We start from the raw sequence: 27948 nt of genomic DNA, 5'->3' as shown, positions 1-27948 counted from the left end.
GTGACTCCTAAGCACCTAATGTCATGTAATATATACCCCTTTGAATAACTACTGTATACCCAGGCAGTTAAGTGCCCTGGAATCCCTGTATAAGACAGGCAAGGTTTCTTGCTCTCCTGGCCTAATATTCCAGTTCAGGAGACTAGCAATGAGCAAAGAATAAGTTTTATGAAGACTTTCTATCACTAAAAGTAGTGATGAGGTGGACACTTATGGTAGAGGGTGAAGGGGCTCCTGCAGATAATCTGTCAGGGAGACCTGTCTGCAGAAACAAGAAATATCATGTGCAAAGGCCCTGAGGTTGAAGAAGGGTGGCAGTTTGTGTTGAAAGGACACAAAGTTCTGTGTGTATTTAGTGAATGAGGGTAAAAGGAGTTGAACTTTAGCTTGGAAGACACTGGAAGGCCTAATGCAGGGGAATGACATGATCAGAATTAGTTTTTAAAATGTTTCCCCTGGCTGACTTAAGGAGAGCACACCACAGGCTGGCAGGGTGGACACTGGGAGTGAAGCAAGGTAGCCTAAGCCATGGCCAGGCAGGAGCTGGTGAAGGCTTGCTGGGAATGGGGTAGTGGGCAGCAGAGGTGCAGAGCATGTGGGCCTCTGGATACATTCTGGAGGTTAAGCGTACAGAAACTGCAGATGGCCTGGAGGTAGGGAGAGACAGTAGGGCAGACCTAGTTTGGGGGCACACTGGGATTAGTGGCCAGGCTGTGGAGAAAGTGAGTAATTTTGGAATATTAAACATGTATAACGTTGTTTTATTTATGCATTTGTATTATGGACTTTATACATTTATATTACAGAATTAGCACAAACTGATTAGGGAAAATACCCAAGTAAATGTGGGAGGAAATCAACCATCCCCGCAGGCTCCCAGTGCTGGGTGATCATCATAATCACGCTGGTGAACGTCACCCAGACTAGTTAGTTTCCATTATGCATATGTATGTGGGGGAAGAATGTCCTCAAGACCACATCTATGCTTAGAGACTGGAGAGGTGGACTGAACAGACTCGGCATGTAGTTGCTCTCACAGTCAAGATTTACTATAGCCTGCAGGTGGGTGCCCACTGGTGTGGGGGAGCGGCTCCACTCCACAGGAGGTGGCGTGGGACCTGGGGTCCTCCCTTGCTGCAGGGAGGACTCACAGCCCTGCTGGGAAGGGGGCACAGGAAGGGCCTGTGGTCACTCCCTCTTGCCCTGCTGCTCCACAAGGGACTATAATGTAGTCCACTGATTATGCTGAAAAGCAGTCTGGCATGTGATATAAAACCATTACCCACCACGTAACAAATAGTTACAAAAGTCACCCGTGGGTTTAGGCTGCCCAGGGTGGCAGAAGCTGTGCCCAGAATCAGGCCAAGATGAATGAAGGTTTCCAGATCTTCACATGACTCCTGGGAGCAGTCCAGACGATGTGGTCATGCTAGAAACTGGCCACTGCCAGCCCCCTTGGTACCCAGACTGGTCCTTGGCCCTGCAGCCAGGCTTTGGGTCAGAGGTCAGAAGTGGGGGGCCAGGCTTTCCCGATGTCAGTGTGCATGGCCTGTGGGAGCCACTCGCAGTACTCAGCCAGCAGGTCTGCAGGAGGCAGGAGGGAAGATGGTGTCACAATGGTTCTATGCCCAGCTGCCTGCTGCAGGGCAGATACTCCTGCCAACCCTGGGTTACCACAGTGGGATCCCATCCACTCCTAAATCCTTGGCCATGGGGCACCTGTCCTGGTCAAACTCACATTTGGGGTTTTTCTTCCAAGTAGCCAGCAAGGTGTCTCGGCAGTCGGCTTTCTTGGCAACAAGGGCTCTCAGGAGACTCTCTGTCCTGGGCTGCAGCCTGTGGGTGGGATACAGGTCATGGGGCACAATACAACAACCACAATGTTCACTGTCTGGTCTGCCCAGGAGCCATGAGAGCAGGTGGGCATCACTGCAAGACAGCTCTGCCCAGGAGGCTGAAGGGTGTCCCTTCACCATGCTGGGGATGTTAGCCGCACAGATCTAGACCTCAGTACCTCTCTGATGCCATCTCCTCCCACAGCTTGTATCTTTGCTGCCTCTGATCTGCCCTCCCTGGCCTTCCTCACATTCCTTGAGCCCATGCCCACCCAGGCTGCTTCTGTACATGCTGCTCATCCCACCTAGAACTTTCCTCCAGATTTTGGCCTGGCTCACACAGTCTGCTGAGCCATGTTCTCCTGAACAACCCCACCTCACCAGATGCCTCATCCCACTGTCCCGCTTTGTCTCTTCATAAGCTGAGTCATCACCTGCCATGTATGCTAGTCATGTTCTGTTTGGAGTCAGGCTCCTTGCACTGGGGTTTCCTTATGGGATGGGGTGATGCTTAGATCCCAGCCCTAAAACATGCCTGGCACAGAGCACATGCTCAGTCATCTGCTGGGTGAATGACTTGGTTGGCAAGAGGGTGCCTGGCTCCATGCCCCCATCCCGAGTGGTGGGAAATGCTGCTCTGTGTGTACCCGTGCCTGCCTGCTTCCTAAGCCCTGAGCCCCCTGTACTGTCTAGGATTCCAGTCTTCCTGGGACTGGGCTATGGGTAGAAAGCAAGCAAAGCAGGGGCCTGGGATGCAGGGTGGGTCTGTGCTCAGTGGGCAGGAGGCCCCCAAGGTTACAGGTGTGCTGGACACTTGCTGCTGATACCTGGCAGCTCTATAATGGGTTGAGGTCTACCCAAAAGTCCATGTCCATCCAGAACTTCAGAATGTGACTTATTGGAAAGAGGATCTTTGCAAATATAATTAACTAAGATGAAGTCATACTAGCTTTGGGTGGGCCCTGAAGCCAATGATTGGTGTCCTTATTAGAAGAGAGGACACAGAGACAAAGCGGATGACCATGTGGAGAAAGAAGTAGAGATGGGAGGGATGCAGCCACAAGCCAAGGAATGCCTAGAGCCACCAGGAGCTGGAGGAGGCAGGCAGGGTCCTTGCCTAGAGCATTCAGAGGGAGCGTGGCCCTCCCCACACCTTGATTTCCAACTTCTGGCCTCCTGAGCTGTGAAAAATAAATTTCTGTTGTTTCAAGCCACTTGGTTGATGGTCATTAGTCACCCCAGGACACTAATAGCAGCTCCCTCCACCACCACCTGCCACCCTGATGCTTTGGGGAAAGGCTGTACCTGGCCCATGTTTTCAGCATCGTGCTGGGGCTAGACAGCAAACAGCCCCGGTGCGAGGCCAGCTTGGGGAAGACCTGAGGAGAGACCACAGAATGGGTGAGGGACTCAGGGCTTGTCTCCTGCCAGGGAACAGAGGAAGGAGTTAAGGGAGCCGCCAGACTGCCTACCTGCCCTTCCAGCAGGGCCCGGGCAAAATGCTTGTAACAGTCAATGCCCTCTGGAAAATCCACCTGGACTGCAGGGAGTGGCCAGCCAATGCGATCTGGGGGGCAGGAGCAGATGACCAGGGCCTGGGACAGTTCCCCACAGGCCACTAGTCCCGTCCCTGAGCCCTAAGGGGCAGGAAGCCTGTAGTGATACCACCTGAGATACACACACTTCCTAGATGCCGAGGGCATGGAAGCACACGTCCATGAAGCCCAAGGTGGGCAGGAGGGCCAGGCCCCTAGAAGTCAACCGACTTACAGAACACACTGGTCCGGTGACACAGCACCCGCCCCTTGTCAGGGCAGTAGGCGGGGGGCGGCTCGTCCAGGGGCTTCTCGAACTGGCAGTATGAGGGCAGCAAGACTGGGATCCACTGGACCTCCATGGCTGAGACGCCTGGGAGCCCGGGAGACAAGGACCGGGGTCATGCAGGCACGCTGCCAGGAGGGGCTCCCGGAGACACAGCTGACCAGAGCCTCAGGGCAACAGGCAGAAGGCTGGCCACCAGCTTTGCTACCTTTCATGTACATCTTGGTGGTCTCCACAATTTCCTGGTAGACCACAAAGTCGGGGAGTTCTCTGAAAAGGATGGAACTGGGGTGGATGAAGACAGGGTCATCGAGGAGAGGGGTCTGCATAAAGAAAGAAGAGTGTGTCACTAACTGGTGAATGGACATACGCATGTGGTGCATCTGAAGGATGGAATGGTATTCTGATGTGTGTGCTGGCACATGCTAGAACATGGGTGAACCTCAAAAACAGGATGCTGAGAGGGGCCAGACACTAAAGGCCACATGTCCCACTAATATGACATGCCCAGAACAGAACATTCCATGGAGATGTGCGGAGTCCAGAGATTAGGAGAGAAAGGGAGCAACTGCTAAGGGCTGCTTTTCTGGGAGATGAAGATGTTTTAAAATTGACCTAAAATTGACTGTGATGGTTACACAACTCAGTGAATACTGAGAAACACTCAACTGTGTACTTTAAAGCAGTGAATAGCATGGCAGGTGACCTCTATCTCAATCAGGCTGTTATAAAAATAAAGTTGGCAGTGAAGCCAGCATCCAAGGAAAGATGAAACTGAACTGTCCCCAGGACTCAGGAGGACTGGCCAACCCAGACCCCAAGAGTTCCCTAGCTGCCACTCGCTGGGTATGACGAGTGCCCAGACTGGCAGGACAGGATGGTGGGTGGAGGGGAGCCCTGGTGCAGTGACCCCTGCCATCCCTGGGCCAATGCCTGACCTTGTAGGCATTTCTCCACTTGTCATCCAGCAGATCCTCGCTCTGGACCCTGCGGGCAAGGTGGTCACCCAGGCCGGCTGCCACAATCTGCCGCAGGTAGGTCACCTGGCTCTCGGAAGGCGGCTGCATCTTGGGGTCCACAAAGACCCCAGCCTCGGGGCACACAGCATTGACTGCAGGGAGAGGCAGTGTGAGGATGGCAGGCAATGGCAGTAAGGTCTGGGCTGGCCCTGCCCTGGCCCCTGAACACGTGGATGCTCCCTACCCCACGCCCACTTTCTGCTCCTCCTCAGGACGACCCTGGCTCCTCTGTGAGGGGCAGAGAGAGCAGCTCAGAAAGGTCTGACCATCAGCCTCGGTAAAGGGTGGTGCCTTCCCAGGAGAGGCCAGAGGGCTGGCTGTCCTGCGTATGCATGACAGGGGGCCCGTGTCTCCTCCTGAGCTCCTGCCAGTGCCGCTGAAGGGAACGACACCTGTGCTGAACCCAGGTGTGAACTCAAGGCAGGGCTCACTCCTCTGCACAAGAAGGGTCAGAAACCCTGGGGATACCTGGGGCCAGGGGGTTTGGGCCCTGCTGCTGTGGGTTCAGTGGCAGGGAGAAACAAGGGGTGAGACCAGGGAGGAGGAAAAAGAGTGGATGTTTTTCGTCTGAGGTTTGCAATGTACTTAAACCTCCTGTCTTCTTTATAAAACCCTCAATGAAACATACACTGCTTAATTTAAAAGGGAAGGAAGGAAGGAGAGAAATAGGAAGACAGAAGCAAGAACCAGCACAGGACCCAGGAGGCCCACCGACCCCCGTGCCCACCAGGAGCTCCCACCTCCCACATCCTGCCTGATGTGGCTTCAAACAGGTCTGGTCTCTGCTGTTGGAGACCAAACTCCCACCAGGAGGCCCTTCCACAGCTGGCCGTGGTGCAAAGGAGCAGGGAACCCCAGGATGAGGCCATGGGGGTCCCCAGGGCCACTGGGCAGGAGGTGCAGATAACAGCTAGTCAGGCCAGAGGCAGGCATGGAGAGTGACAAGAGGGACGCCACCACAGAAAAGGTGAGGCCGAGAGGCAACACGATGGGCGAGCATGCTCTGCTCACCCACTCCGTCACTACTCTTCTCCTGCATGTCCAAGGAGGACCACGTAAGGGACAAGTAGCAATTTTGGGCTTACAAGTAAATTTTATCAAGTAGGTCAATTTCCAAACATGAAGTCCGTGAATAATGGGAATCAACTGTACTTGGATAACATTGTTCAAAACAATTTTAAATGCTGAACGGGTCATGTTCTCTGCTGGATGCCGCTCAATGACCTGGGGAGCCCCTGGAGGCTGGCTGGGAGGCCACACCTGCGGTGGTCAGCTGGCCCCGTAGGCGCCGGATTTCCATCATGGCCTTGTACCGCAGCCCATTGGCCTCGCAGAACTGGGGTGAGCAGCCAGAGTACTCACAGGCCCCCACAGCACCTGAGGACAAGGGACAGGGAATGCACTCACTCTCTGCCCACCCCCTGGCCCGTGTGGCACCCACCCCCTTCCCTGCTGGGGCACACACCGAGCAGCACCATGATGTCTCCCAATTTCAGAGAAGCGCCTCGCCCCGCCCAGATCCTCTTCATCTGGGCCACCCGGGCCCGCTTGCCCTTCAGCTTGGCAAGCTCCTCATCACTGGCGGCTGGTCTGCAAACACACATACCACTCAGGCTACTGCCCTGGTGCCCTCAGGGCTGCAGAGGTAGGGAACCCCTTTGTTAACTAGGGCAAAGCTCTGAGGCTCAGGGGCAAAGAGAACACATGGTTGGGGCCACTGATTAACACAATTAAGGTCTTAGGTTCAAAATTCACCACCAACAGCCAACAAGATTAAACATGTGCATGCCTCCTAACCCAGCAATCCCATGTCTAGAGGTGATTATAAAGAAATATAATAATTAACACTGTACACTGCTACACTGCCTATAAATATAAGAAAAAATGCTGAAATGGCTGTAATGATATTCACCAAGTGTGGCCTGGGTAAGTGAATTATTCTGGTGGTTCTCAAACCTGGAAATTGTACTGACATGCAGTTCAGGCACAATGACTCACTTATTATTAACATCTCATCCCTATTTTCCAGATGCAGAAGATAAAGCACAGAGGGATGAAGTCATTTTCCCAAGGCCACACAGCTCAGAAATGGCAGAGGTAAGTTTGAACCCCGACGGCCCCCACGGCCCAGAGTCTGGGCTCCTAGCCACTATGCCTCTGAGCCTTGACCCCAGCGCCGCTCGAGGAGTTTTAGAGAAACAGAGTTCTGTAGAGGTCAGAGCACTGACAGCTCAGGGAGGACTAGGTCCTTGCATGAGGTCACCTCTCAGCCCACGGCAGCCCCTGAATGCCCAGCCCCCGAGCGCACCTGTCCAACTCCTCAAACAGCTCCCGGACTGTCATGGCAGCCACAATGGTGATGGCGTAGGGCAGGCAGCTGTGTTGCCTGCTCAGCGCCAGCATCTTGGCATAGCGAGGTGCCACGGGGAATGTGGCCATGGTCCTGCCCAGCTCGGTGATGGGACAGCTCAGCCGGGACCTCTGCAGCTGCTTCACCCTGGGGATGGAGGCCTGTGGTGGGAGGGGCTCCATGGGGAGGCTGAGGCCCAGGTGCTCACATTGGCTCCAGAGAGGGGAGGGTGGGGGATGGGCCCCCCAGCTCCCCAACCCACCCTGCCCTACCTTTCTGCTTTCTGGGGTGCTTGCAGGGCACCCAGCGCAACCAACAGCTCCTCGGCTGCAATAAGGGCCTCCAGGGAGGGCGGAGTGGGAAAGGGGAAGTTGAAGACCTAGGACCCGGGCAGAAGGGCAGGAGACAGAGTGAATGCAGAGAAGCAAGCATGGTGACCCCAAGAGGCAGCAAGGCCAGGCTGGCAGGAGGATGGGTTCCTACTGCCTGTCCTTTGAGCACCACTCACCACCCAGAGCACGGGGGCCTGGATGCTCATAAAGCAGCCCCAGCAGTCAAGATGTATGTGCCAGGGGAACCCCAAAGCCTCCTTCCTTCATTTATTCACACGGTCCACTCACACCAAAGCACAGATTGACCACCCAAGGGGTGCATTTACTGCATGGCCAGTGTGTGCAAAGGCTTCCTGGCACTAGAGATGGAGGGAAGCATGGAACATGGGCTCAGCCTCCACTGAGCACCATCAGCCAGAAGGGGCCCCAGACGACCAGGGAGTAAGCACATGAGCAAACAGGAGGGAGTGCCCACACAGCCAAATGGCCAGGGCCCTCGGGGACTGCGCTCAGGGACAGCAGCACCTTGGAAAGAGGGAACAGCTCAAAACAAGTGTGCTCACAGCCCTGGGCCTCTCGTTCCTAGCACACTCCTATTCACAATAGCCAAAGGTGGAAACAACCCAAGCGTCCACTGACAGATGAGCCACCAAAAAGAATACGGTCTGTTGCCAGTGGAACACGATCCAGCTGCGAAAACGAAAGCAGCACTGACACGTGCCAGGACATGGATGGACGCACCTTGGAAACATTCGGCTAAGTGAAAGAAGCCAGATGCCACAGGACAAATATCCTGAGTTCACATGAAATGTCCAAAGTGGGCAAATCCAGACACAGAAGCTCATTTACAGCTGTATGGGGCATGGGGAGAGTGGACAGGGAGTGACTGCTCACGGGCCTGGTCTCTCTCTGCCAGCACCAACCCTCCTGGAGCAGGAGAGGCAGCGACCCCTGGATGGGGCTAAGGGAGGACAGTGCTGCCCAGTCAGAGGGCAGAGTCAGCCGTGTGAGCTACAGGTGACTGACCTCCATGCGGGGTGAGCCCTCCATCTGCATGGCTTCCATCCTGGGCAGCCATCCTCTAGGGGTTCCAGGGGCACAGCCCTGGGGAAGCAGGGGTCCCAGGAGCACGTGCTAGTGCAATGTCCTGGGAGAGCCCACCAGGTGGCTGGGCAAGCTCCATGGGCTTGGCTCCTGATGGACTTGGGGAAGGGAGCTGGCCCAAGACAGACTGTGGCCACCCCGTCAAGCGGCCAGACACAATGCTCAGGCAGAGGGCAGGGCTGAGGGCTGCGAATGACCTTTTCAATGTTGAGAGCTTTCATCTGGAGGATCAAGTCTTCAACGGGCCTCCGGGTGATTTCAGGAGGAGGAAACTGCTCAAAGTCCCCAAAAACCGCAGATGAGTAGAGCCTGAGTAGAGAGAACCACCAATAGTAAAAAATACAAATAAGTAAATAAAAAGAAACTCAGCCAAACCACCTGGGCACTGAATCTTTACACGGCTACTTCCTGCCTCATTTTCCTCACCTGTGAAACGAGGGCAGAAGAGCGGTGCCTCGCTGGGACACAGCACGCAGTGTTTTCACTTCTCTCATCTCTTACTATCTTTGTGTAGTTTCTCAACTTTTTTTTTTGTAATTTAAAACAATGTTGAAAAGAACAGCAATAAAGTTACTAAAGACATAACAGAACACAAATTGGGAAAAAGTCTGCCAATAATACCTCTGATAAGGATCTAATATCTACATTATATACAGAATACTTTCAACTCAATGATAAGAAGACAACCTCACTGGAAAAATAAGCAAAAAATCTGGTACACATTTACCCAAAGAACATACACAAATGGCCAAAACGCATGTGAAAAGATGCTCAGTGTCATTAGCCATGAGGCAAACACAGTGACACGTCACACTCCCACTAATAAAAAAATAACAAGTGTTGGCAAGTATGTGGAGAAACAGGAACCCCCCGCAAGGTGAGTGGGGCTATAAAATGGGGCAGCCACTGTGGAAGACAGCCTGGCAGTTCCCGGAAGGTTAAACACAGAGGGACCACATGGTCCAGCAACACCACTCCTGGGTACAGACCCAAGAGACACAGAAACTGATGTTTAAGCAGATGCCTGTACACAGATGTGGCACTATTCACAAGGCCAGAATGTGGGAACAACCTAAATGATCAACAGACCACGATAAACACGGTGTGGTCCATCCACACAATGGAATAAGACTTGACCTTGAAAGAAGTGAAGTGCTGACACAGAGGTCACAACATGGACAAACCTTGAAGACCTGAAGCCAGACACAAGGCCCCATAGTGTGTGACCTCACTGATAGGAAATGTCCAGAAGCGGCAACTCCATAGACAGAAGCAGATGGTGGGTGTGACACTGGGGGAGGGGAAACGGGGAGAGCTGCCTCATGCACACAGGGTTTCCTTTGGGGTGATGAGAACATCTGAAAACTGAATGCACAGCTCTGAACACACCAAACCACAGGAACTTCATTCCAAAATGGTAAATTTTATAGTATAGGAATTGTATCTCCATAAAGCTGTTAATAAGATAAAAACAAAGCAGCTAAGGATAGAGCCTGACTTCAGTGAGCAATATGAGCATTTGAGAGCCAACAAGGGTTTTGGAGCACCCCAAGGACACAGGGTCCATTGCACACAGGGGAGGGGACCCCCTTTCCTTGACCCTCAGCAGTGGCCACTGCAGAGCAGCCCCAGTGTCAAATGAGGGGCACCCAGGAGCCCCACCTGTAGCAGTGGCCAGGCTCTGTCCGACCTGCTCTGCCCGCCCGCTGATCGGCCGAGGCCTGGGAGACCCAGGTGACGCGGAAGGAGGACACGCCAGTGACACGGTCGTAGTGCCTTTTCTTCACCTTCCCACAGTCCACCACGTACTTGATGCCTGGGATGGTGAGGGATGTCTCAGCCACATTGGTGGCCACAACACACAGCCGTGTCCCCTTCGGGGGAGGTTGAAAGACCTAGGATAATGGGGGTGGCAAGAAAACATCAGAATCAGTATAGAATTTGTGGGATAGAGTTGTAGGAATTTCTCTTAATCAGAGAAAATTCAGCCAGGCTGGGCGGTGCCTGGGAGGTGATGAGACGGACAAGGCCTCTGCAGGGTTGCAGCCACAGCGCTCCTAAGCAGGAAGTGTTTCTATTCTCCAGGGAGTTACCAATGCCCTTGCAAAACTCTGGGGGTGCTGATCAAACAGGTGATGGGAAGGAAGACCCAGGGCCTGCCCTGCCCCCTCCTGATGCCCTTAGGAGATGAGGTGGGCACCCTGAGCCTGGCACCCGCCCTCAGCCCGTTACCTGTGCTTGCTTCTCTGGGGCCAGCAGAGAGTAGAGTGGGAGCACATGCAGGGGCAGCGAGGTGTCTGGCTGCTCACCTGCAGGAAGTAGAGGCGTGCTGGCACCCTCAAAGGCCTGGGCAGAGCCAAATTCAGGACGCCCAGCCCCTACTACCTGCTGGACAGGTCCCTATGCCAGCCCCACTGCCAGGGGCTTAACCCTCATGACCAGCACAGCAGGTGGGCACCCCGGGGTGTCCTAGAGAAGTGACCAAAGGCTGTCCCCACCCCACTGCCCTGCCCTGGGTTGGGAGCATCCCCCATGCTGCAGACTCTCTTCCTCTCATGAGCCTGGCCACGGGCCCTACAGCTTGCTGGGGGTACCCTTGGGCTAAGCCATAAGGCCTGGGCAGGGGCCACCCAGCAAAGCTGAGCCAGGGGTGACACCACCACTACCATCAATACAACAAATACTGAGGGTCTGATTTATGCCAGGCAGTACAATTCTAGGAGCTCAGGCAGCAGGGATGAAGCAGCCAGAACCCTGGCAATGCTGAGGCTCAGCACCAGCGAGGAGCACACACTTGGGGTCACACCGCCAGCCTCAGGGCCAGCCGTGTGGGACAGAGATCTCAGCCTGGCTGCAGCAGGCCCTACCAAGGCCACACCTCCACCTGCTCCACTGTCCCCCAGGTCCAGGTCCAGGTCGGAGTCCAGGGCTCCGTCCTCCTCATCCACCTCTGCCTCCCTGTCCTCGTCGCCTTCACCCACTGGCAGCACGGAATAGTTGTCCAGACTGATCTGGGGCAATGTCTACAGTGAACAAGACATTAGGCCAAGGGCTGCAGGCGACCCTGGGTGGAGAGACCCATCACCAGCAGGAAACACAGGTGCACTCAAGCACAAGGCCCAGCACCCCCACCTGTGAGCCACACGACCTCAGGCAGGTCACGCGACCTCTTCCTACAATCATAGGACTTTGTTCTCAGGGCTGCTGCAAGGACTTAGTTAACATACAAGAAGCACTCAGAAGGCCACCGGGTGCTGTAACGTGGTAGGAGGGCAGTAATCACTCGACTGCACCAAGGGGTCCCTTGCCTTGTCCCGCCTGCCCTCGTAGGGGATCCTTACGGGCCGTGCTCAGGTGCTCAGGGCTCTGCTTTCCGGAAGCTTCCTCATGGCCCACAGCACAGAGAACCATAAAAGTTGTCAATGGCGCTGGAGTAGCACCATCCAACAGGACTCTCCTCCATGGCAGGAATGTTCTAGATCTGTGCTGCCCCAAGTAGCTACCGAGTACCTAAAATATGTCTAATGTGACTGAGGAACTGAATTTTTATTTCACTTCATTTTCATTAAATTTCCACTGACACGGCCACATGGGGCTGCGGCCTCCACACAGACAAGGTATCTTCAGGGCCACTACATACCACTGCCTGTGCCTTCTTGGCTCTCCTCCGGGACTTCTTAAACTTCCGAGTTTCTTCTACTGAATCTTCCTGATCTTCATTTTCTGGAAGACACGAGCAGCTTGGGGAGGGGGACACCTTGTGTTCAGGGCAGGTCATCTGGACTGCTCTTCCCTGTTTGGGGTAAGATCGCTGCATCCACAGCATTTACTGGGGGGACGGGAGGGCAGCAGAGGGAGGCTCTGGAGCCCAGGCTGACTGCCCTGGCCTCTGGGGGCAAAGTGTGTTCTTGAGCAGCCCAGCAGCTGGGGTTACCTGGTGGCTTGAGCCTGGTGGGTGGGAAGGTCCTCCTCAGCCTGCGGCACAGTGTGTGCACCTCTGCCTGCCCTGTCAGGAACACCAGGATTCCGCCTGCGGAATGCACAAGGTGCCCCATTACCCGTTCACTCATGCAGTGAAGACTGATGGAGCCACAACCACCAGCCTGCCTGCTGAGGGGTGGGTGTGAGGAAGAGCCACCAAGCTGGCACTGCAGAGACCTGGCCAGCAGGGCCAGCCACCCTGAACCTCAGGGCACTGGGATGTGGGAGCTAAATGGAGTCTCCATGCCACGAGGCAGTTCCACTTGGGGCACAGGCTGGAGAGAACAGGAGAGGACTGGACAAACGCTCACAGCAGCGTGATTCACAACAGCCACAAGGTGGAGGCAGCCCAGAGTCCACCAGCCAGTGAGCAGATCAACAGACAGCGGTCCATAGACACAGTGAGAGACGATTCATCCTTACGAGGGCCTGAAGCTCTGACACACTCTACACCATGCACGCACCTTGAAAACGTTATGCTCAGTGAAAGCAGCCAGACACAGAAGGACATGTACCGCATGATCCCACTTCTAAGAAATGCCTGAATAAACCCATGGATGCAGAAAGTAGGATGGTCAGGGCCAGGTGTTGGGGAGGGAAGGACTGGGTATTCAGTGGGGACAGAGTTTTTGTTTAGGAAAATGAAAGAGGCCTGGAGGTGGATGGTGGTGTTGGCTACACAGCAATGTCAGTGTACTAAATGCTGCTGAATTGTACACTTAAACCTGAATAGAAGAGTAAATGTTATGTATATTTAACCACAAAAAAAAAAAAAGAAAAGAAAAGCAAACAATGTAAGTTGAAGCCAGGAGTGGCCATGGCTGCCTGGGGAGAGGGTGTCATGTGGGAAAAGAGCCCAGGAAAGAACCCCAAGGAACAATGACATTTAAGGAGAAGGCAGCAGAAGAGTGACAGATGAGACAGAGAGGGCCACAGGGGAGGTGACACCGCAGAGAGGTGGTGGGGCCATCATGCTATCTAATGCTGCCAAGAAACCAAGCAAGAGCTTTCCACAAGAGCGGAAAGAGGTACAGTGTCCCCGGCAAGACACGTTTAGTTGTGCGGACAGAAGCCACACTGAGTGGGGGGCAGGTGGAACCTGGGGGCTGAGGACACAGAATTTGTTCAAGGAGGCCAAGGCAGAGGGGAGGGCATTGCTAGGAGCTGTAAAGGGCTTCCCAAAGACTGTGTCTGACAGCACCCACATACCAGCAGAAAGGAGCAGGGGGACAGGAAGAGAAACCAGGGCACAAGACCCCTGGAGAGATGGGGGAGGTGGCAGGCAAGGCAGGAGGAGGGACAAGGTACCCCTCCTTCTGCAGAGACAGAGGGGAGGGGATATGAGGGCCATCATTCTGAGTGGAATGTCTAAGGGGAAGCATCAGAAAGAGGGAAAAAGAGCTCACAAGGAGGCAGAAGACAGCTGGCACCAGGTGGCCCTGGAGCTTGCAGACACAAGGCTGCAAGGCAGCACAGTGTCCTGGGGCAGCGAGGTGGGTTGACTGCGGAGCAGACAGCAGGGAGCAGGGGCCGGAGCAGTGATGAGCCAGAGAACAGGAGCGACCAGTGGAGAAGCAGCTATGCTGAGCAGGGTGCTTGCCTGCCGCCCCCAGCCCTGGGCCATGCCAGCGCTTGCTGCAAGCTCCCTCCTGGGCCTCATGCCCTCCCTGGACTCCTCCCGCCATCTCCTCACCACCTGCTCCATCTCCCAAAGACAAGGTGGGAACCCCTGAATAAGGAGGCCCATCAAACAGCTGAGTCCAGGGCCTCCTGCAGGACATGCTACAGAGACAGGAGCCTGTACAGCTCTCTACCTTTCTAGCAGAGAAGGCGGGCCTCAGGTTCAGCCTCAGAAGACAAAGGTCTATGGCTGGGGGCCACTGCAGCTGTCCTAACCATACTCTGTGCAGTCTTCTTGTTTCTGGTAGGTGAAGCTGGTTTCTGTTGATATTGTTTCTTTTGAACATAATTTATTCACCCAGAAAAGGTCAAGACAATTTAAGTACCACTGGGTAAGGAACTGACCAAGTGCCACTGGGGGCTGCTCTTACTAGGCATGGGAAGAAGGCATGGGCAGAACCCCACCCACGTTAGTCACTGGAGCCTTATGATCCCATGGACAGTGTGAACACTGCAGGTTGAGCAAGAAAACCGAGGCACACAAGGTGCCCACACTGCCTGCTCCCTGGCCTCACCTGCAGGCAGCATGCGGTGGATCTTGCAGACCTTCCGGAAACACTCGCCACTGTAGTCATCCAGTGGTGTCCGCTTGTTGAAATGCACTGTCACTGGGAACTGCCTGGACTCAACCTGTGGAAGAAGCCCAGGGTGGCATGGGGGTGTGAGCTGTAGCCTGGCGCAGCCTCCCCCTTTCCTGAACCTTCTGGTGGAGGACCTCTGCTTGGCACTAACACTTTCTTAGCCCTCTCCAACACCCTAACCCCCACAGAGCGCAGCAAGGTCTCTCCAGAGGACCCTGTGCTGCCATGGCACCCTTGCTATGTCAAAGGTGACAGCGGGCCCCGCTTTACTGGCCACCCAGAGATGCTGTCCTGTGCCTCACCTTGATGACAGGGGGTGGGTTGGCGAAGAGTCGCTGGTTCTGGGTGAAGTCCTCCACCCGCAGCGTGGCCGACATGATGAGCAGCTTCAGTGGCAGGTGCCTCTGTGGGACGACAGGCTCAGAGACCACAGCCACCTGGGCTGAACCGGCAGAGTGGGGAGACTTCTGCCCTCTTGGCCTCCCTCCAGTCCCCAACCCCTTGGCCCCGTCTGGTTGCCAAAGATCCCAGAAACATGAGCTGACAGTGGGGCCCACCTCTCCGAGGCAATGGCTGGTTAAGAGGAGTCCTTAAAATCCCCTATGTTAAGCTCTAATGGTATAATAGGCGGCAGGAGGGCTGAGCCCAGGGCGCACACAAGCCAAAGTCACAGCAGTCATTTGTCCCCAAATTCTGGGGGGAGTGCACTGACTCCTGAGCACGTGGGGGGTGCCCAGTTTCCAGCCCCTCAGCAGTGCCTCCTGTGCCTCACGGTGGGCGCTGCTCTCAAACCCTCGGGTGCCGTCTTCTGAGGCTAGGAAACCCCAAACCCAGAAGCTAAAGCCTATTCAGCGTGCCTCTGGTGGAGAAGCCAAGGTGAGCGGCAGAGCACAGGTCAAAGGCCCCGTGTAGGACGCCGTCACCCACCAGTGCCTCCTGAGCCCATCGCCTGCTTCTCCCCGCCGCGCCTGCTCTGCTCAGCCACCCCAGGCTCCCTGAGGGCCCTCAAAGGCCACAAGGCAAGGCCACAGTGGGACACCTCTTCACCCCACCATGATGGCCGGGACTGAGAAAATGAGAAAAAACAAATGTCGGTGAGGACATGGAAAATGGGAACTTTTGGGCACTGCTAGCGGGAATGTAAAATGGAGCAGCCGCAGTGGAAAACAGGCTGGCAGACAGTGCAAATGGTTAAACATCATGCTCCCGGGTGACCCGGCAGTTCTGCCCTCAGGCACAGGCCCAAGAGAAACGAAATGTATCTACCCAGAAACCTGTACAAATGTCCATGATAGCCAAAAAGTGGAAACAATGCCAAAGTCCTTCAACAGACAGTGGGTATGTGAAATGTGGTTCGAGGGCACAGTGGGATGTCATTCGGCCATAAAAAGGAATGCGGCACCAACACACACTACAATGTGGAGGAGCCTCCAAAACATGAGGCTGAGTGAAAGGAGCCAGAAACAGGGAGCCCACTGATGTGAGATGTCCCCAACAGGTAAATCCATGGACAGAAAGCAGACTCCCAGGTACTCTGAAATGGGGGAGCATAGGCAGACTGGGGGTGACGGCTAAGAGGTGTAGAGTTTCTTTTCAGGGTGATGAAAATGTTCCAGAATTGATTGTGGTGATGGTAGTATAGCTCTGAATATGCTAAAATCTGCTGAAGTTGTGCTCTATAAGCAATCAATTACACAGTGTATAGCTCTTTTGAAAAAAGATAGCAGGCCAGTTTCTGCCAGGGCCTTTGCACCTGCTATTCCCTCTGCTTAGAATCTCCTCAGCCCACAGGCACAACTTGCTCCCTCACTTCCTCCAGTCCCCCTCACAGGTCTACTTTCCGGGTAGGTCATCTCTCACCATTGGCCTTCCCACACTTCTCCCGGGCATCCCTCCTCCCTGGCTTTATCCATCACCAGCTCATACTTTCTGAGTTTGCTTACTGCCAGCTGCCTCATTGAAATGGAAGCCCCCAGACAGCAGAAACTGTTATCCTGTTCACTAGCAAGTGCCTGAAGGTCTGGCACCCGGCACACACAGAACTGGTATCTGTTTGGCTAATGTTCTTCACTTACAAGAATTTAGCATGGTAAAGTGTCACTTCAGGCAGGATTGGGGGCCTGGACTGCTCCATGGAGCCTCTCACCCCAGGGCAGCATCCCTCGACCCAGCAGTGCCTAACCAGGGTGGGGCAGGAAGACGAAGGAGAAGCTGAAGCTACGCTGGGCAGCCCCTGCTCTGCAAATTCCAAAGACCTGGCTGGTGTTCTTAAGCCAGCTCTGGTAGGGCCCAGCTGGCCATCAACTCCTGGCTTGAGCTTCTTGTTTTAGACGGAGGGAAAGGTAACAGTTTGTGAGGCTGGACCCAGGATACCAACAGGGCGGAATCATAGGCTGTTTGCACCAAGACCCACGGCCCTGGCACTGGGCCTGGGGGGACCCTGACCTTGGGAGACCCTCCCATAGTAGCAGCAGCTTCAGGTGCAGACAGATGGGGTCCAAGGGAGCCCACACTCCTGACTGGGTGGCAGAAGCCTTGACCTCAGGACTCAGGGGCTCCTTGGCACCCCACCTTCTGCTCTACCTTTGCCCGGAGTGAGACAATACGGGACAGGAGGCCGATGAGGATGTCCGTGTACACACTCCTCTCATGGGCTTCATCGATGATCACCACTTTGTATTTCAGCAGCAGGAAGTCCTGAGGAGGGGAGGTCAGTGGGGTGAGGCTTACCAGTCCAGGATTACTTCATACCCCAGAATGCCCACCCAAGGGGCCACTCTGATGGCAGGCAAGGATCCTGGAGCACTCAGTCTGGGGGATCCTGGTCTGTGACCTTGGGCAGGCTACTCTACCTCCCTGTGCCTGTTTCATCTGTAAAATGGACAACAGGACCAACTCAAAGGACCATGGTGACATTTTGATGACATTTACTATCTGTAAAGTGCACAGAATGGGGCCTGGGCCTGGCAAAGAAAGTGCTATAAAAAGGGCAGCTACTATTTACTGGAGTTGAGCTACCAAATGCAGATGCCTGTGGGTGGGGAGGGAAGATAGGAAACAGAAATGAGAAGTCAGGTGGGATCAAGGGCAGTCAGACCGTGCATGCCGTACCGAAAGGGGCCATCAGACCCAAACCACATGCACAGCCACCTTCTCAGTGATCCTGGCTGGTCTCGAGGCAGAGGAGACAGGAGTCACCTCTGCCCTCCCCAGAGACCCCTGCCCAGGTGTGTATCTCACAGCCAGTGAGGAGCAGAATGCACCTGGCTAATGCACAAAGCCTGTGAAACAGATCATAATAAAAATGTGTTTGCAGTTAATGAGCACCTACTGGGCATTATGCTAAGGTGCTCTCATGCATTATATAATATTTGCTTCAAAACAATTGTATGAAGAAGGTACCAGCTTGCAGACCAAGAAATGAAGGCTCAGAGAGGTTAAGTTACTCACTGGAGGTCACACAGCAGCATGGTGGTACATACTGCTTTGCTGACAGCTGGCTTGCCAGCTGCTTACACCCGGAATGAATTCCTAACTCCCTATTTCCACGCTTCTGGCCTTGCTATGTGAGACAAGACAAGTAACCCACCTTCTGGATTTCCTTAAGCAAGACACCATCTGTCATGAACTTGACTCTGGTCTCCTCGGTCACGTTTCCCTCATACCGGATTTGATAGGAAATGACCCTGTAGGGACACACTTCGGCTCAGGGCAGGTGAGTTACCAGAGCTGCAGTTGGTTGGAGCTGTAGCCCTGTGGTCACTCCAAGGTGGGCAGGTGACCAAGGGCAGGGCCCACCAGCTGCTCCAACAAGGCCCAGACATCTATCCAACCCAATTTCCTTTTCCAGTGGGGACCCACCTGGACACTCCTTAGGAGCCAGCACAGACTGAGGGACACTCCAGGGTTACACATTTCTTAGTTATGATGAGGGTATTGGAATTATGCTTTAAAGAGTCCTTGTTTTTAAAAAAATAATGCAGAATGGGTTTTCCAGTCCCACACAGTGAGATACTGGGGATGAAATGGCAAAGCATCTGAGACTGGCTTTCAAACAACGGCAGGTGTACAGATGGAACAAACTGCATCACAGGTTGACAATTACTCAAACTGGATATTGGATACATGGGGCATATTATACTTATCTTTCTACTTTCGTGTATGCTTGAAGTTTTCCCAAGAAAAAGTTTTAAAAAGGATTACAAAAGGGCAGCTTTGTATGTATTATTATTTTCAAGAAATACTACTAAATAGAACAAGGAAGACACAGGAAGGAGAGAATAGCATGTCCCTGTTTATGTACAGGTCAGACAGAGAAACAGAGACAGAACTAGTTGTTTGTCTGTGCCTAGAACTGTCTAGGAGGATCCTTGGGAAACATGCAGCAGAAGGCCCACCTAACATGCCAACAGAACAAACCTCACCCCCTTGCCCACCATCCCCAGGGTGCCTTGCCCCTGTCTTTCCCACCAACATGTCCTGAGCCTGGTACAGGCAGGGCACACAGTGAGTGGTGCTCAGTGAGCACCTGAGAACGGGAGAGATGAACCTGACTCTCTATAGCCATCCATGCTTTCTGACTTTTAGGCCACACTGGACGGGCCTCCCCTTCAGACTTGGACTCCACAGTCTGGGCTGAGGCCCGAGCATCTGCGTTATGAACACTGATTCAAGCCATTGTCAAGCAAGGCCCTATTTGCTTTGTTTTGCTGCTCATGGAGGATTTCTATTTAGGACCTTTGCCTAAGGAACTTGGTGCTGCTGAATACTATCACTGCCTCCCTGGATTTGGCCACTTACTGCTCTGCTCTTGAGCCCTGATAAGGGCCATTTGTCCCCTCAGCGCACCATATGAAGTGAGCCCAAGAGCCTGGTTGGCTTGTCCCTGCTCCCTGGCCCCCTGCCCAGGAGGGTCCTGCTGTCTGGCATGTGGGAAGCCTTCTCTGACAAGGAGACCCCTATGCTTATATCCCATCCAGAAACCTTGGGATGGACGAGCACCCACAAAGTATGCAGCTCCTCCTGATCAGCTGGCACCTGGGTATGATGAGAGGAACACCCCCACCCCCACAACAGGAGGCAGGGCCCTCACCGCTGTGACAGATTCATCTCCTTGGCCACTCGCTGGGACATGGCCATGGCGGCCACTCGGCGGGGCTCCGTGACGCCAATGATGCTGCTATCACTGGAGGAGGGAGAAGATGATGCATCAGCAGTACAGGGCCACTGTCTGTCCCAATGCCACATGTGTTCCCCATCAGGATGCACTGTGCAGAGTGGCCCTCAGCAGGGACAATGGGGCATGAGCACAGGCAGGCACTGCAGCATCAGTTAATGGCAAAAGGACAGCCCACAGGTGAGCACAGGGGACAGTCTAATAGTCATGGGGACATGGAAGCCAGGTGAACAGGAACGAGGCCTGGGTGGACCTGGCCTGCAACTTGGAGGTGCAGCTGGACCCACCAGACACAACCCATCAAGGGGGAAGTGGCTGCGTTCTGGGCTCTGCAGAAAAGCGTTAACCAGGCAGGCCCGAGATGCCCTCCCTACAAAGGCCTGTTTGTAGGATTCGTCCTTGGCTGGCATGGCATGCGGGATGCTGGATTTTGGGAGGGCTTCCACTACATGCTAATGGGTAAGGGTGGTTCACTGGGTCTGGACTGTTAGTGCATGTGATTTATGCTGACCCCCTGGCTTTCCTTCTGGGCACCTGGGATTTGGGGGTAGGTGTCAGGCAGAGGGCCCTGGGTGACCTCAATCAACACCCTGGGTACTGAGTCCCTGGTGCACTTCCTGGCAGACAACACTTCACACGTGCTGTCACAACCCGTGCCTGGGGAATTCGTGTCCTGTGTGACTCCCCTGGGAGGGGGCTCTGCAAGCTGAGCTGGTCCCTACCCTGCACTCCATGGGCCTCTACCCTTTGTTGACTGTGTTCTATGTCCTTCCACTGTAATAAATCACAGCAGCAAATACAACTACATGTTGGGTCTTCTGAGTCTTCCCAGCAAACACTGAACTGGGGGTGGTCTTGAGGACCACTGAGACACGAGTCAAAATTGCCAACAGGAGGCGACGTGAGTAAACACACTGTCCCACATGCCGGGGCTGATGTAAGTGTTTTACATGGATTCCCCCATTTCATCCACATGGCAACTCTGTGAAGAAGGTGCAATGATTATCCCCATCTCACAGCTGAGGAAACTGAGGCTCAGAGAAGTCAGTTTGCCCAAAGTCACACAGCATGTAAATGGCAAGAGAGCCAGGATCAGATTGGGAGTCCATGCCCACAACGACTTTTGGGAACCATATCACTGTCACCCGAAGGGCCTGTGGAGGACCCTGGGGCCAGCCCCCACCTGCTGTAGCCTGCTTCGTAGAGAAACTGGGGCACCTGTGTGGTCTTCCCGCTGCCAGTCTCTCCACATACAATGACGATGGGGTGCTCGGCCACTGCCTCCATGATTGCTTGTTCTTCAGAGAGAATCGGGAGCTTTAGCCGTTCTTCCTGGCGAGAGAGGAAGCCAGCACTCAGAGAATCGGGGTGGGGGCTGGGGGCTGCAGAATGGCAGAGGGAATAAGGGGACCCCACTCAGACAAAACAAAACCATGTAGGGTGACATGATTTCTATAAAGGTGGCAGCTGGAACATGAACGGCACCCAGCCATGGGGAAACAGGTGCACCTGTTGGTAAATGGAAGCCTTGATGCCTGGGGAAGGGGGCGGAGAGCCAAGGCCCAGGTCCTTGGGAGTGTGGGACCTGATGTCCTCGGGGACAGCTGGGCTGGTGCAGGATCCCCTCCGAGATGTGGGGGCTCTCAGCTACTGCTGGAGGGAGTCGACATTCATGGCACAAGCACTTCTATAAATAATCTGCAGCTCATTTTATCAAAGTCAAGAATGTGTGAGCCTCCTCTTCGAGGTATGTTCCTGGAGCAGTGAGTGACCTTCAACCCTTTTCCCCTACAACCCACAGAAAGAGAACTTTTTATATTGTGACACAGTACGCACATGGATGCATGCTCACACATATATCATATGCTGGAGGAATTTTGTGAAGTACTGCTTAGCTTTGTTATGTGTGAAGCATGCTAACATGCTAATTTAAAAAATCCCATTGTGTTCTATTTCTATTCTATTCCATTCTATTTGTATTTTTAGGGGGAAAAATCAGCTGCACAGGTCTTCTCACTGATGCTGTGACCTTCAGTCTGCAAAGTCCACCCAAGAGAAAGACTTGCATGCGTGTGCATGACAAAGGCAAGAGTGCTTAATACAGTGAGGGTGATGCAAGGAGCTACGACCCAAATGCCAGCAAGAGCATGTTTAGACTGTGCTCTGTCCACACAAAGGAGGACGTTATAGTGATGACAAAAAATGACATCATGCCATCGATCAAAGCAGGCAAATCTTATCCAAAGTAATAAAATGGTTTAGGAATACGTATGTGGAAGAACCACAGAAGGCATCTGTTTCCACAACCAAATTCTTGGTATGAAACAGCCGCTCTAGGACCTGAGCGGCCTCCAGTGGCAGGGCCTTTGCACGTGTGGCCCTCAGTATGGGTTGGCCCCCCTACTCAGCCTCTGCTGGACCCTGAGATCTCCCCTGGACTCCTGCCCTGATGAGCCTCATGGTACCCGGTCTCTGCCTCCATGACTCTGCCCCCGTTCATGACAGCGAGTGGTCATCCTGCTGGATGGAGAGCTCCACAGGTTGCAGGTCACTGCATTTCCTGTGGCCTGGCCATGGCACACATTCAGTGGAGATGTGTGGATGAATGGAATAGTCACTGTCCACAAAGGGCCAGGCCCTGGGCTCAGGGACCTCCTGGCATTCCTGATGTCACCAACACCTTCCACCCACTGAGGTGAGTTGCTAACGGCATCACCTCAAGGTTTCCCGGGCCTCCTGTGGCTTCTGGACTGCATATCCCCAGATCCTCTTGTCGCCATGACAAGCAGTGAGACCCTCATCCAACCGGATGAGGAAACCAAGGCACAGAGAGGTGGAGCACCTAAGTAGGACAGAGCCCTCACTCACAGAAGGCGGCAACAAGGCCCAGCAATGGGCTCGACAGCGGTGGAGCCACTGCTCCACTTTAGATCAACTGACTGTGTAGCCCACGCTCGTCTGGATGCATGGCCACCTGTCCAGGGCCCATGGTCAGAGGCTGCGAGTGATGGTGATAAAACAGCCAACACCCACCCCGACAGCCCGGACCATGCTGGGACTGAGCACACACATCCTCACATACACCTGTTCCCCGTCTCTGTAGCAGCCCTACCAGGTAGGTAGTTATTTCCCTTTTCCAGACAAGGACACCGAGGAGTGGGAGGTGACACTGCCTGCCCAAATCACAGGACATCCTCTCCCTGCCAGCCTGAGTTCTTATTACAAATATCGAGTGGCTTACCTGCATTTCAGGAGAGCGGTGCACAGGGATGAAGACGGCGTGCTTCACCAGAGGCTTGGCTCGGGCGGATGCTGCTGCGGGAGGGGCCACAGGAGTCCTGGCAGGAGAGGGCTGACTGCTGGGCACAGGGCTCCCACCCCTGGCCCCGGGTGGAGCTGGTAGTGTCCCGGTGGCACCCTCCTGCTGCTCAGCAGCTGAGGCCTCGTCAGGTTCAGGTTCCAACTCCACTGAGGACTCGGACTCCTCCTCTTCTGCCTCCTGGTGGCGGCGCTTGCGGTGGGCCCCACTGAGGCTACTGATCTTCTGACCCTGGGCTGCCATCTCATCAGACTTCCTGCTGGGAGAGCTGGGAGTCAGGCCCAAAGGCTGGGGCCTCCCCACTGACCACTGGTAGAGGCCAGAACTCAGAGGTCACACCCCTTCCCACCTCAGGGCCTGTGCACCTGCTGCCCCTGCTCCCTGGAGACAGCTTCTTCCCTTCACTAAATGCCACCTATCAGACTTACCCTGACTGTAGCCTAACACCTCTCCCAACTTTCTCCACCTCTAGTCCCTGCTGTACTTTGCGCTCGGTACTTACCAGCACTACACATGTATGTTTTGCTGTCTATCACCCCACTATTACCATGTAAGTCTTAAAGGGAGCTTATTTATTACTTTATTTTTGTGCATTGTTTTATTCCCAGAGCCTAGAGGAGAGCCTGGGACACAGTTTGCACTCAGCAGTCATTAAATGCACAGCAGTATTTACAGGGAGTAGGCTGGGGGTAAGACAGGAGCAAGTGTGGGGCCTCGGTGAGGAGGAGCACACCGGCTCTGTCCATGGGTCTGCTGACCTCTGCTCATGGGAATGCCAGTGAGTATGGCCAGACCTTCCAATTGCTCAAGACCAGGTGGGAACCTGGATTTTAACATGAAATCTAGATCTTAAATGTTGGCTGTACTGGGTTGAATAATGTCTCCCAAAAATTTATGTCCACCAGAGATTCAGAATGTGATCTTATTTGGAAACAGGGTTTTTGCAGATTTAATTAAGTAAAAAGGAGACCATACTGTATTAGGGTAGGTCCTAAATCCAATGGTGTCCTCAGAGAAGAGGAAACAGACACAGACACACAGAGAAGCCTTGGCAGACACAGAGCCATGCAGGGAGAATGCTATGTGACAGTAGAGACAGAGACAGGAGTGATGCACATAGAAGCCAAGGATGCCAAGGGCTGCTGGCCACCACGAGCTGCTGGGAAAGAGGCATGGAACAGACTGTCCAGCCTCCAGAGGGAACCAACCGTGTTGACACCTTGAAGGCCATGGTTGTGGCCTCCAGAAACATTGAGTAAACTTCCTCATTTGAAGGCAACAGTTTGTAGTAATTTGTTACAGCAGCCCTACAAGACTAAACACATTGGCCAAAGGTCAGAATGCCTTAAAAGCAGTACAGGATTCAACCAAAACTTGCCAGTGGGCCAAATCTAATCCTTGAGCACCCAATGGTAATTTCTAGCCAAATCATCTGTGCAAAAGCTGGAAGAACCTATATATAATGCAGGACTCCATGTTGCAGGAAAGCACTGACGTTGCTGGAGTAACAAACTCTGCCATCCCATGCACCAGTGTTTAGCAGTACTGGGCCTCTACACGCTAGAAGCATGTTAGCATGCAGGCCACTGCAAACACTCAACCCCTGGGAGGCTCTGTAACCTGGGAGCCCTTCCCCAGGGGCCCCGGCAGAAGGATGGGTATCAGAGGGGGCTGGCCATCTCACTCTTTGGTGTGGTACATGTGGTCCCCTGTGCCCAGCTTGGATGTGGTGTAGAAAAGTCTCATCTCAGCTTCCGAAACTTGGACTTCACTCAATTTCTGCAGCATCTCTGCTCGCTGGGGAAGGAAACAAGTGTGTTGTTAAGATAGCTGGCATCACAACCCTCTCTCCAAAAGGGAAAGGGGACTCTACATCAAATTTCAGCACCATTAACACCGACAATCTTTTTAAACTGGAGATCAAACTGCAATTGCATTGCTGCATGGCATTCTCATGCCAACAATGTGTGAAGCTGGGTGGCTTTTTACCCCCTTATGGACTCTGGGGTCAGATAAACAAGGCTCTCTCTGCATCACTGTGCCATGTAATAGTTGAGTGACTATCTGGATGCCCATAGAAGGGACACCAAATCCCCTGAAGGCCATTCTGAAGGGTCTTTGCAGATGTCATGAAATTAAGGATCTTGAGATGAGATCCTGTATCATCCAGGTGGGTCCCAGATCAAAGTCAAGTGACCTTGTGAGACACACACAGAGGAGAAGGCCACATGAAGACAGAGGCAGAGGTAGAGTAATGTGGCCCCAGCCAAGTACTGTCTGGAGCCCCCAATCTGGAAGAGGCAGGAAGGAACCTCCCCTAGAACTTTCAGTGGGAGCACGGCACTGCTGACACTTTGATTCTGGCCTCCAGAGCTATGACAGAATAAATTTCTGTTGTTCTAAGACACCCAGTTTGTGATCCTTTGTTTTGGCAGCCACAAGAAACAAATACAGATTTATGCCACCTGGCTTTGATCCAGGAGGTGGGAAAGTGACCAGCAGTAGAGATGGTCCAAGGTCAACCATAGGCTGATAACTGCCAGGGCTGGTGACAGCTACATGGGAGTCTATCATGCTATTTTCTCCACTTTTGTGTATGTTTGAATTATCCATCTCAAAATTTTTCCTTAAAAAATAAAAAAAACCCTAAGGAAAAAAGGTTGAGATTCTCCAAAATAAAGTTAATAACACCAAATGATTAGGGGTGAAGAAAAAAGATGAGCCTATTGATCATCTGACTCCTGGTTTAATGAATATTCGGCCTTCACAAACCTGGGCCCATCCCAGACTGCCAGAGCCCCAAGCAGCAAGCTCAGGAAGGGTTTAAAGGTTCTGGGCTGTGTGTCAGAGATGGGGGCTGCTAGTCACATGTGGCCATTTGATTTTAATTAAAAGTAAATCACATTAAAAATCAATTCCTTGACCACACTCATCTAGCGATTACTGTACAGGACTGTGCACACAAAATATGTCCCTCAATCTCCAAGTTCTACTGGACAGTCCTGCTTCTGAGATCAAGTCCGGGGACACAGACCCCCCCAGTGCTCCCCAGTCTGGAGAGCTGCACAGACCCTGACAGAGCAGGTGTACCTGGATCTTTTTCTCCTTCTGTTCTAAGATTTTCTGCAGTGTTTTCCGCTCTTTCTTGGTCAGAGGCTTCTTCTCCTTCTTTGATGGAGGAGGGGCTTTAGTCTTCTTTTTCTTCTTCCCCAGCAGAACTAGTGCATTGCTCGCATCAACTCCTTTCAGCAGGCCCCTTTCTGGAAAGACACACTTGCCTGACCCACAGGTCCAGAGGCCAGAGAGTGCCGATGCTTGGATACTCAAAATTCTGCATTAATGTCCTTTTCCATTGGAATGGCTCCCACGGGCCCTCCTGCCCCACACTTGAGTCGCCTGTGTACCGCAAGCCATAGGTTCTCTCAACTCATCCATCCACTCAGCACCTGTGGAGGGTCAGACTCCTCCATAGCCTGGGGAACCTCCATCCTAGGCACGCGAGGAGAGGATGGTGAGCACCAGAAAGGGGGTACAAGCTGTGACAGTGCTTCCCTCCAAGTGTGGTCCTGCTTTCAGTGGGACTGTGAGGTCAAAACTATTTTCGTATTAATACTATGATGTTCTCCTAAGAGTGTGCAGTGGACTAAGTACTGACTTTGTGTCATATCCACTTTTAAATGTTATAGCTTGAAAGTATACCACCTAGACCAAAATTCAGCTATGTTAGTCTTCAGCTCAGTCTACTCCAGCCCTTAGGGGAGGAGGGACTCTAGGGAGCCCCTGTTTCTGCCTGACATCTAATGCTGGCGCTCTTGCTTCAGTGCTCTGTAGGGGCAGTGCCTGACTCTCATGAACTGTTCAGACTTTGTACTTCTTCATTTATGTTACAAAGTGTAGGAAAGATAGGTGACCCTCATTAAGAAGAACGAGACAATTTTAAGCTATACTGCACTACAAGCTATCCATTCTATAGTTCTCAGAGTTATACTTTATTATGTATTATATATTATGTTATATTAAATTTTGCATATTTATCTTTGCCTGTCTCCTCCCAAGGTCATCTAAGCTCAGCAGGGGAGGGATTTTTAAAACATCTCCTCTTCTGTTATGTTTCCTAAAATAGTGCCTGACACATAGCAAGTAGGTGCTCCTGCTAAAAAAGGAGGAATCTGAGCAGAATGTCAAGCAGCCTGGAGCTGAGCAGTCAAGTCTGGGCTGAAAATACAAATTTAGAGATCGTAATTGAAGTCATTGGACTGGATGGGTTTACCTTACTTTCTTGCCCAAATTCCCAATTGCTACTATACTAGGGCTGGACCCCATGCGGGTGAAACCCCGGGGATTGTCCCAAATTCACTGTGAAAACTAAACTGTCACCGTCCCTCCTCTTTTGGATCATCTGAGAAGCGGTTCCTCTCCGGTCCTCCCGCCCCAGAGTCGCGGAGGCAGGGCACATTCTGGGAGCCCCCGGCCCCCAAAGGTCAACCCTGCCAGCGAGGCCCCGGTCCGCCCCTTCTCCGAAACCCAGCCGCAGTCCAGGACGCCTTACCCTCTAGTTCCAGCTGCACGGGGGGCGGCTCGGGGGCGCCCTTCGAGGGGTCGGGGGCCGCCTGCTGGCGCCCTTTGACGTTGTATCGCCGGCGCAGCTTCCCCATGGCGCCCCGGTTCAGTATAGGTCCCACGGCTGCCGGCACGCAGCACCCTGAAACCCAGGCCACGTGAGCTCCCAGCCCACCAGTCTGCAGAGAGA

General features: G+C 53.4%; 1 protein-coding gene across 6 annotated transcripts; it reads right to left on the bottom strand.

Annotated features, from left to right (window-relative positions):
* Positions 1-745: 745 nt before the first annotated feature.
* Positions 746-27948, bottom strand: DHX37 (DEAH-box helicase 37). 6 transcript variants are annotated; one of them, XM_036921796.2, is made up of 27 exons: positions 27748-27947; positions 26289-26458; positions 24883-24995; positions 23121-23457; positions 21063-21211; positions 19796-19888; positions 18293-18389; positions 17287-17400; positions 15006-15107; positions 14638-14752; positions 12396-12491; positions 12102-12184; positions 11340-11484; positions 10694-10770; positions 10124-10356; positions 8659-8770; positions 7298-7404; positions 6984-7172; positions 6141-6265; positions 5936-6052; positions 4595-4767; positions 3865-3979; positions 3606-3743; positions 3308-3402; positions 3141-3214; positions 1739-1836; positions 746-1584 (listed from the first exon to the last, which is right to left on the bottom strand). In XM_036921796.2, exons 1-27 carry the CDS (start codon positions 27851-27853, stop codon positions 1499-1501), a joined length of 3459 nt encoding a protein of 1152 aa, XP_036777691.2. In that variant the 5' UTR covers positions 27854-27947; the 3' UTR covers positions 746-1498. The 6 variants fall into 6 exon arrangements, 5 of the variants coding, with proteins under 5 accessions (XP_036777691.2, XP_036777692.2, XP_036777693.2 ...); XM_036921797.2 differs by having other exon boundaries at positions 23121-23454; XM_036921798.2 differs by lacking the exons at positions 26289-26458; positions 27748-27947 and adding an exon at positions 24407-24513.

The sequence above is a fragment of the Manis pentadactyla genome, chromosome 14, assembly GCF_030020395.1.
Source record: "Manis pentadactyla isolate mManPen7 chromosome 14, mManPen7.hap1, whole genome shotgun sequence".
In the NCBI taxonomy this organism is placed as follows: domain Eukaryota; kingdom Metazoa; phylum Chordata; class Mammalia; order Pholidota; family Manidae; genus Manis; species Manis pentadactyla.
This window is presented reverse-complemented; position numbering and strand designations above follow the sequence as displayed.